The 11,122-nt window shown below is 39.6% G+C and overlaps 1 protein-coding gene across 1 annotated transcript in view; it reads left to right on the top strand.

Moving 5' to 3' along the window:
- The first annotated feature begins 626 nt into the window (after nt 1-626).
- LOC140428381 (stathmin-3-like) overlaps nt 627-11,122 on the top strand; it is an 84,773-nt gene continuing 74,277 nt past the window's right edge. Inside the window, exon 1 of the mRNA XM_072514778.1 lies at nt 627-803. Within this exon, the coding sequence (XP_072370879.1) occupies nt 785-803 (19 nt within the window). The 5' untranslated portion in view covers nt 627-784. The remainder of the gene's footprint in view (nt 804-11,122) is intronic.

Here is an 11,122-nt window from a genome sequence, read left to right as displayed (position 1 = left end):
GTAGGAAAATCTGAGAAATACCCTTGTGCAGTGAATTAGCCGAACATGTTGGAAATTTTCATCTAAAATGGCAATGTACAATGTCAAGGTCAAATATTTTTTGGCAATCTCTTAATACAGGAAGTCACCATGAAAATAATAGAGAATATAATAAATTTTGATATATGTCTACTAAATATATATATGTATATATTTAGCACTACAACATTATGCAGTACACAGTATTGAAAAGGTTAAATGAATTATATTATTCATCATAAATACTTTAACAGCAGGATTTGGGGCTTGAGTGGTTTTAGCACTTGAGTAATTTTAGTATATATACAAAATATAAGGTTTAATCCAATGGTCGGCAATTTTAATTTTCAAAGCAAATATTCTGTGAATATGAAATATTTCATAAAATAGTCCAATGTCTTAAAATGTTAGTTTGTAACGTCAAACAGGCTAGCAAATCTATTACTTGGAATGTGCAATTAGTAGGGGAGTTTTGAGGTATACTACCTAATTCAAACACATAAAAAATTGCATTTTAAGATTGGGAGTTTTGGGATCATTTAGCAAATTAATATTCATTGTGCCGAAAAAGAGGCAGTGCAGCAGTGACATCAAAGGACTATCAGAGCCATTCAGATTTTCTGTTTCTCACAGGTTACCTCTCCTCTTCTCTTTCTGCAGTTTACACACCACTGAGTCAGTGCCTTATTCAGACATCTGTCTCCACACCACTGCAGCACAGACCCATCTCATTCCTGCTGCTTCAGCCTCTACATCCTGTGCCACCATGTCCAGCACTGTAGCCGGTATGTAATGACAATTTTTTAAAAATACATATGATGCTTTAGAAAAAGATTGTGTTAATTTATTTTTGAGTGTAGCAAAATGCAGTGTTGCTGCAAATTCTGTCAGCATTTCATTTGTCTGGAGTAGATCTGTGTGCAGTGTGAAATACATATATTGAATTATAGTTTTGCTGGTTGATTTAAGTGATGATGAAAAACCCTGATATTTTAATTTCTATGTTAGTACGTGCTATAATTATAATGTATAGAAAGCTATGTGGTTGCAAATAAGCTATTATTGTATTGTCTAATACAATAGAAAGCAGAAGGTTAATCTTCAGCAATTTTTTTCAGTATTCTACAAGCTGTGTGAGGGGAATATGGCTAAATGCAGAAGGTTCCACCCAGCGGCCATATTACTTTCAGGGGTGGACTGTAATTTCTAAAGATACATGTGTCTCTACAGCCTGAGGTAGTGCATGGGAGGAAATATCCTTTCAAATAAATTGATCAGAAATAACATTGACAGCAAGCCCAGAGGGAGATAGAGATGAACATAGTTAGCAATTTGCAATGGAAATAGGCCATGGAATGTCACTGAAACTAGGTCATTAAAATCTTTAAATGAGAAAAACTGTAATCAACAGTCCTTCATTTTTCTCAAGCCAGTATTTACCAGGAAATTATATCTGAATTGAAATCTATCATTTTGCCAGGTCTCTTGTTGGATTTCTGCATATTCTCTACAGATATGAGAAATTCAAACTTCCATCTAAATAAGGAAGCTTTGAATGAGCAAAGTTATTTTATAAGGAATTATTTGCTATTTATTTTGATGAGACCATTTACCCATAGCAGCAAAGCCCCAGAATCATTTGACCTACTTTATTGATCTATGGTGTAGAGAATTAATAGCTATGGAAACACTAGACAAAGATAATTTGTCTCTGGCCAGGGCTTCTTAAGATGCTTGGTGGTGCTAATAAATAACAGCTATGAGAGAAACAGACTATCTGCTGAGGAAATCTAAAACAATGGTGTATTTGCAGTGTTGCTCAAGGTTGGGCAGGCCTTAATTATTTCAGAACAAAGTCTATCTCCAGTGCGATATAAACAATTAGAGTTCAATAATTTGTGGTTGCAATAGGTATTTATTGCAACCAAGATCTGCTTAGGTTTCAGGAGCACCAAGCAAAGTCTTGTTTAGAGAGGTTATTTTCAAGAATATTAGATTTATTAGTGAAAGAACGGCTTTCTGGGTAAGTAGCAACAAGTCCAACAACATCATGAGGGCACTCATCAGAGGGCATTATAGCGGAATAGCTACTCAGTGGCATTATTGATTAGTAAACTATTAAGCAAGTCATATTGTGTAATGGGGATCTTGCATTGAACCTAGCATCTGATGTGCAAAATCTCGAAGGAAATTCTCAGGTGTATAATCTGTGCACATTTTGCAAGACTACAATATACTTCGCATTAATCAAATCTCATGCATTAGATACTCTAGAATGACCTTACATTGTTGGACCTCCAGTTGTTAAGCTAAGTCTTTGGAAACAATATGATTTGCTACACAAAGCACAAAGCTAAAATGAAGGCCAAATTATATTTATTTGCAAATGTTTCCTCATTTTAAAAATAGAGCAATAAACCATGGACAAAACAGATGACTAATTATCACTTGGCAAGATTACATTTTGTGTGCTTGACAATGGTAGAAATAGAATTGGTAGAAAGTGATTTGTTGAGGTGAAAATATGTACTGTGTTGAAAGAAGAGATGCTAATAAACAAATAAAAACACTGAAATACTTAAAACGTAATCTTTATCTTTCTAATTCTAGGCTAACAATTTACTAAAGGAAATGGAAAGTGACTTTCAAATGTTTCATTAATTTGATCAATTTTAGACAAATCATGGATCTATTTTCTAGCATTCTTGATGCTTGAAAATAATGATAGGCTTCGAAGCATTTATGTGGAACATTCATTTAATCTGAGTTAATAATATGGAAGTCAACACATTTGTGTGACATGGCATAAATGAACACAATGTTGGGAAGAAATTAAACTATAAAGACTAATTATTGTAAAGAAACAGTTAGTTTTCTGTCATTAATGACAAAGACGGTTTGCGGTATCTGCAGTGTCTGAACAGATTTGCAGGCTGTGTCGTCACAGCTGAAACCTGCACCAAGCTGAGGCAGTGTCTGTGAGTGTCAAATCACTTGTACTGCAGTCTGTGCTGCAACACAAGAGGGGGGGGATCCCTATAATAAAGTGCCTGGTGGTTTAATGAATGTTTCATATTTTAAGCAAAGCATCATATTATTGTATCAGTTTATTCTTTTATGCAGTAGTAGATCACCCATTTAGATGTTTGACATAACATTGGTAGATTCAGCCAGCAATTTTATCCATTTATGAAATTCTATCCTAAACAAATATATTTGAGTTATTGCATTGTTTTTATAAGGTCTCATAAGACACTGTTGGTTTAAGACTTGTCAATGTAAGAGCAGAAAACATGGCTATGCAGTAACTATTACGTTTTGTAGTATTTGAGCTATAATTGTATCGAAAATAAGCAGCACCATTAGGGTTTATAGATAAGGAATGCTTATACTTTGTCACCTTCTGGCAATTTTTACTCTATAATATTCAGTGGTGCTGATCTATAAATGGCATTCTGTACTCAGGAACTAATGTGAATGTTGCATAGGTTATTTGCCTTACACCAAGGTAATTTCGTAAAAATTCATAAAACAGATCTTTTGCCAACAATTTAATTCACTTTTTTAATTTCCTTTGCGTAATTTTACTTTTTATGTATACTTATTCCATCAAATGCATATTAGCATTTCAATTAAGAAGTATTGATTTGCTACATGACAAAACTTAATCCATTTGACAAGCATTAAACTAAATCTAACAGCCTGAAATCTTTGTGCATTGTTAAAAGTCTGATCCTTTCATGCGTGTTGGCAGCAATGTTGCAATAAACCTTTCCATATGCCATAAAGTGTAAATGCCTTTTAGCAGATGTTTGAGCTTTCCATCACAAACCTGTAAGTTACCAGTCTGTGGGCAATGCTGTATCAGTTGTCTCCTGTGCCACTGGCGTTTAAAGTCTATTGTATCTGATCTCTCAAAGGACCATAGCACAGGAGCATTTATGTTAACTGAGTGCAATGTGCAATTAGTTTCAGCTTAATACAAAAACAGTGTTGTATGAAATACAATCCACACAAAATGAATTATTTTAAAATGTTTATTGGAGTGATCATTTGAGATCACAACATAGCTTTTTACTTTAATGCTAGCTTTCTGTGACCTTAAATAGATCTAGTATACGTTTTTCCTAAACATATTGATGATTCCCAATGCATCATGCTCCTCCATATGAGAGATCTCTTTGACACAAATTTACCACTTAAGTCTAGATATATATTTTTATTCATAAGAGAGACAGAACATCATAGGAAAATCGAAATTGAAGTCCCACAAGTATGCTTCTCACTTATGCAACATTTTCAGCTTTCACTATTTTTCATATCAAACCTAAAAAATTTCTTTACATTTCCAGTCATGTACTCATATATATTTGGAGATATGTAAAAAACATTTGTGCCCAATGTGAAAACTTTATCCCACTCTTCTTGCAAATTCAATAGGCTCCTCCAGGTGCTCCGGTTTCCTCCCACAGTCCAAGGATGTGCAGGTTAGGTGGATTGGCCATGATAAATTGCCCTTCGTGTCCAAAATTGCCCTTAGTGTTGGGTGAGGTTATGGGGATAGGGTGAAGGTGTTGACCTTGGGTAGGGTGCTCTTTCCAAGAGTTGGTGCAGACTCGATGGGCCGAATGGCCTCCTTCTGCACTGTAAATTCTATGATGATAAAAAAAATGGCTTTTAGTGTTAATCTCTAAAATTCTATTGTTTGAAAACAATCTCCTCATTGTCTTCAAAAGTACAATAATTCACTCAAGCTCTGTCTTCAATATTTATGTGTTCAAACTCTCAAACATTTGATGAGGAAATATGAAATGAAATGAAAATCGCTTATTGTCACAAGTCAGCTTCAAATTAAGTTACTGTGAAAAGCCCCTAGTCGCCACATTCCGGCACCTGTTCGGGGAGGCTGGTACGGGAATTGAACCCGCCCTGCTGGCCTGCCTTGGTCTGCTTTCAAATATCTACAATTGACTTAAAATTCTATACAGTTCTTTACTCTGCAGATTTGTATAAGAAAGGCAAACTTTAATGCAATACAAAAACTGGAATTGGTGGAAGTTATTTCATTAGAAGCAATTTCATCAGAAGTGGGTCTTTAGATGAAACAAAAAAATTTTTAGTCTCGACACGAATGCTACTTGAGCCGCTTAGTTTTCCCATCATGTTCTCTTTTTGTAGAATCTGTATTTTGCAATGTGTTCAAGGTGCTAAACCATGTTATTAGGTGTGTTGCTAGGTGTAAATCACTATAATGCAGACTCCTGATAGCCATCCAGAAAAAACGATTATGTTTATTGTTTCATTTCAGTTGTAAAAGCCCACTGGTAGACACAATGAAGTATTTACTATGACTGCGGTTTTCGTTCAGATATTACAACGAGGTCACAATATCTCTCCTTAACGCAAAAAACACTTAATGCAACCCGATATATTTCAGTTAAAACTGTTTCAACTGTTGAAATATGACTGCTAGGTGATGTCACTATCCATATGATGTGTAAGAGCCTGCTGTGTCTTTGTGAATTAGAAACATGATTTAACGGATTTTTAAAATTGTTCTCTTTAAAATACTTCAAGTGCTAAATGGGATTGCATCAAGCGTGGAAGAGAGAAATCTAGCACCCATCTGCAATTTTCTGTATTTCTGTACTCCCAACCACTGTCAGTTTCAAATTAGTAATATGTATGTTATTGTTGCTTTGTCTCTGACTGATTTTCTTGATTTTACGCCTCCTAATGTGCACAAAGAAAATAACATCAATTAGTGCACAGAAGTACACACAGATGGGTGATACAATAATCAATAATCATTTACAGGCATGTGCAAACTCAGGCTGTGTAATTTGCTAAAGGTTCATGATTCTTAGTTGTTGAGTTATTGAGTGGGTGGACTTCTAATAATCCTGCTTCATCATGTTATGAGGAGGATATTTTTGTTACATCTGTCATTTCAACTCTACTTCATCTTCACTATTACATTTTTAATTATACAGGATATCAGGGTTTCTGATAGAACATGCAATCTATTTGATTCCATCCTGTGGAAGGAAACCATGTAAAATATATTCCCTATGGCATGGTTCTCAAAAAGTACTTTAATAAAGTACTTTTTTTACATTGAAATAAGTAGACGGGAGGATTTTTATCGGCCTACCATACGTTAAACATGAGCTGTGTTTGGAGCCTCTTACTATTTTGAGGCATTTTTCTCTTTGCATCCTACCTAATGGTCTGTTAACTCTGAGTTTTAAGGAAAATATGATGTATAAACCAATGCTACCTAATTTTCCTGGTCAGTAACATAGTTTAGGTTCCTGTTTCATCCATAATTGGAGGTCATGATGTATGCACAGGCAGATGAGACCACATATATATCTGGCTGAGGGAGGATGATTTCCACTGGTACATGGATTGGGATGAATACTCGAGTTGGTGATTTGCTAATCCAGCATTTCGAAAGACGTGCTGTTGGTAATTTGGACATTCTGAATTCTCCCTCCGTGTACCCGAACAGGCGCCGGAATGTGGCGAATGGGGCTTTTCACAGTAACTTCATTGCAGTGTTAATGTAAGCCTACTTGTGACAATAAAGATTATTATTATTTGGATAGTTCTCATTGCAGGCTTGGACAGTTACAGATATAAATCCATTGCAAAAACCCTAAAATAATAAAGGCATACATCATGATGGAATTGAAATATAAAGCTTGAATATAAAGTTCCAGATTGAAATTCTGAAGCAATATAAGCTAAAGACAATTCAAGTGACACACTATCATTTGAATTCTCTACGCAGACAGATCTAAATAAAGAATCCCTTTGTGTATCCTGGGTTTAGTATAGGTACATCAGCAAAGTGTGAAAGGTACTAATTTGGGAGGTTCCTTCCAAAGGTGTTTTGTAAAAATTGCTAATGGTATCAATGCTTGTGAAGATTTTCAAAATAATGCAACTTGATGATTAAGGATTCATTGTACAGATTTGAAAAGAGCGTTGAAAAAGCTTATCAGAATTCTCAAATTGTCCCTTAATTTCTTCTGCATTTAATTATTTTACTCATGTATACATTTATAGTGATCACTTTATTGCTGTTAATTAATTGTATTCAAAGCTCTCTGGTGTGGTAGTGTCACTGAGTGCACGTCACAAGTATTGTAATATAATGTAATACAATACATGAGACTGATAACAGGGTTATACAGTATGGAACATCAAATGCTCAAAAGAAAATTAGGTTTCTGTAAACCTTCATAATACTTTTAAGGCTGGTGCCACCCTTTGATACCAGAACTCAAAACTATTAAGAAAACCCCGCCCAGATGAGCTAATCTGTGGAGAGAGTCATCCATTTTCTGTGCAATATGCACAAGTCCCCCTTTGATGCATCCATCAGTGAACAGCATTAGGATGAGGTAACCACATATTTTTTAAAAGGCAGTTTGTGATGAAGTGCATTTAATAATAGGTCATCCACTTCCACGTGCACAGTCACACAAACCTGCAAAATCATAATGGTTGTATGATGTGGAAGATTCCAAAAATGCAGGAAAATAATCTGCATATACAGACAGGAATTCAGACAGATTTCAGAGATCGCATTTTCAGAAATATTAGACTGGAATATATATATAGATATATATTCCAAGATGTGATTTTTTTTACACTATCTTGTTTACATTGTCGCAAAATTAGCACCGATGTTGGGTACATCTAAAACAATCAACACCTATTTCAATGGAGTGTGGAATGAAACTAAATTAATTTCAGAAATCAAATGCCCTATGATGACCCTGGTGTTATATCATTCTGTCTAATGAGCTCATTATACGTGTTGTGCATTTTATGGGAGTTTTTGTGATGGACATAACAAGATTAAAATATGCAATTCTGCGGTCACCAAAAGAAAGATGCAAGGATATTCTGCTTTTAAAAGAAAATTCATTCATGACAGTAATCTGTTAATTGTAATAATTAGATAAATAAATACAAAATATAATGTGATTCATCAACCAGTTCAATAATTTATCAGTATTGCGTGCGTTGATTTGTTCCGGCATCATGGCTGACAGTGGCATCTTTGGCAGCCCTTAACGCTCACTCTTTCCACAGACCATCTAATCATACTACGTTTTTTTAATTGCTTTGTTTTGGGCTGTGTGTAATGAAATAAAATTATACATTTGCTGCTGTTATGTTGTCACATCATTCAAAATGAAATAGGAACTTTATTGTCATGCACATGTTTACATATATACCCAGAAACAACATCATCATTACTGCACTACAGTCAGGGTGTAGAGCAACAACGTATCAGTCCACCAGTCACATGGAGAGCTGCAAAAAATACACTCCATGGACCTCCAGCAATTATGTCTAAAAGTGTGACTATTTCAAACTTCCGGGGACCACAAAACGTAACAGAACACGTTTGTAAGCCTTACAATATCATTTGTACCAGCATAAAATCCAAGGATAAAATTGTATTGATAATCTTTTATTAGCATCACAAGTAGGCTTACATTACACTGCAGTGAAGTTACTGTGAAAATCCCCTAGTCGCCACACCACAGCACCTGTTCAGGTACACTGAAGGACAATTTAGAGTGTCCAAATCACCAACCAGCATGGGCGCAGGAGACTAAGTCCTGGGACGAAATTCTCCGAAAACGGCGCGATGTCCGCCGACTGGCGCCCAAAACGGCGCAAATCAGTCGGGCATCGCGCCGCCCCAAAGGTGCGGAATGCTCCGCATCTTTGGGGGCCGAGCCCCAACCTTAAGGGGCTAGGTCGGCGCCGGACGAATTTCCGCCCCGCCAGCTGGCGGAAAAAGCCTTTGGTGCCCCGCCAGCTGGCGCGGAAATGACATCTCCGGGCGGTGCATGCGCGGGAGCGTCAGCGGCCGCTGACGGCATTCCCGCGCATGCGCAGTGGAGAGAGTCTCTTCCGCCTCCGCCATGGTGGAGACCGTGGCGAAGGCGGAAGGGAAAGAGTGCCCCCACGGCACAGGCCCGTCCGCGGATCGGTGGGCCACAATCGCGGGTCAGGCCACCGTGGGGGCACCCCCCGTTTCCAGATCGCCGCCTTGTCCCGCCGGTATGGTAGGTGGTTTAATCTACGCCGGCGGGACAGGCATTTTAGCAGCGGGACTTCGGCCCATTCGGGCCGGAGAATCGCGGGGTTGGCCCGCCAACCGGTGCGGCGCGATTCCCACCCCCGCCGAATATCCGGTGGTGGAGAATTTGGCAACCGGCGGGGGCGGGATTCACGCCAGCCCCCGGCGATTCTCTGCGCCCCTGATGCCGGAGTGAAAACCGGAGTTTTTCACTCCGGCGTCAGAGGCCGCTCCCAGCCCCCTATTCTCCCGCCCCTGGGAGGCTAGGAGCGGCGTCGCCACGTAATTAACGTCACCTGCGCATGCGCGGTTGCCGTCCTCCCCGAGGCCGCGCCACAAGATCCATCCGATGTCTTCTTGCGGAGGAAAGGAGGTCCTCCTTCAGAGAGGCCGGTCCGCCGATCAGTGGGCACCGATCGCAGGCCAGACCCCTTTTGAGGCCCCCCCCCGGTGCTGGAACCCCCCCTCCACCCCCCCACAGGCCACCCCCACAGCATTCTCGCTCTGTTCCCACTGGCAGCGACCAGGTGTGGATGGCGCCAGCGGGAAGCCGTCGTGTTGGGCAGGTCGCCCGGCCCATCCGGGGCTGGAGAATCGCCGCTCGCCCGTTACAAACGGCGAGCGGTTATTCTCCCAGCGGCCAGCCATGATTCTCACCGCGCCGCGTGCGGGTGCCGGGGTGGCGTGGCAGGACTCGCGCGGCGCCCCAGAGAATCTCCCACCCGGCGTGGGGGGAGAATTCCGCCCCATGACTTTCGGGATTTGTGGGAGGGTATTTTGGGTTATTCAGGTTCTACAATGACTGAACTTTTACAATGATTGCTGAAAAAAGAGGCACGTCGAAGCTTTCTGTCTTGCACTCATTAGTACACTTGGCAAGAATATTGGTATAAGGGGTTGGGGGAGGGGGAGGAAGAGTCCTGATGAGTGCAAGATGAAAAGCTTTGACATAACTCTTTCTTCAGCAATACTCAAATTCTGTACTGCCAAATTACTATTTTACAATAATCCTGAGAAAAATGCTTCTTATCCTCTCAAGTTTCAAGCAGTTTATTTAATGACAGATAAATCATTATAGAATCCCTACAGTGCAGAAGGAGGTCAGTTGACCGATCGAGTCCGAACCGACCACCTGAAAGCACACCCCATCTAGGCCCAATCCCCCACCCTGCACCTGTAACCCCTCCTAACATTTGGACACTTATGGGCGATTTAGCATGGCCAGTCCACCTAACCTACACATCTTTGGACTGTGGGAGGAAACCGGAAACCCACACAGACATGGGGAGAATGTGCGAACTCCACACATAAAGTCATTCGAGGTCGGAGTCTAACCAGGGTGCCTGGCTCTGTGAAGCAGCAGTGCTAACCACTGTGCCGCTGTGCCACCCCAAATGTGACAATAAATATTTTTTTCCTAATTTTTACTTTTCATTTTTTACCAAATAATATGTTAGGATTGTACTGACTGAAATTCTGGAAAAGAGCTGATGTGTTTTTCCAACAATCAATGATTGTTTCGGGTCTCCATTACTGAGACTAGCTTTCACCTCCGGGTATTATTAATGGAATTTTAAATTTACCAGCTGCCATGCTGGAAATTGAACCCAAGCCCCCAGAAGATTAGCCCAGGCATCCGAATTACTAGTCAAGTGATATTGCCACTATCCCACCATCTCCTCTTTCAAACGAGGTGTTCGAAGTGTCTTTGAAACATTTCCTCTGTCCTAAGATCAGGTGCCATCCTGAAGTTGAGAAAAGGGGATTTGCTTTGGAAGCTTATCATTTGGCATGCAGACATAGTGTCCAGACCAACAGAGATGATTGCGCATGATCATGATTATGATGCTTTGGTGAATATGCTGGGGTTTGTTCACCTACCTCCTACTTGATTTTGAGTATTCTGTGGCAATACCATTGGTGGAAATTCTCCAGGCACCTTTAATATGTGACCAATGTATCATTGCCATGTAGAAGGGCAATGACAACAAG

The sequence above is a fragment of the Scyliorhinus torazame genome, chromosome 8 (assembly GCF_047496885.1).
Source record: "Scyliorhinus torazame isolate Kashiwa2021f chromosome 8, sScyTor2.1, whole genome shotgun sequence".
In the NCBI taxonomy this organism is placed as follows: domain Eukaryota; kingdom Metazoa; phylum Chordata; class Chondrichthyes; order Carcharhiniformes; family Scyliorhinidae; genus Scyliorhinus; species Scyliorhinus torazame.
This window is presented reverse-complemented; position numbering and strand designations above follow the sequence as displayed.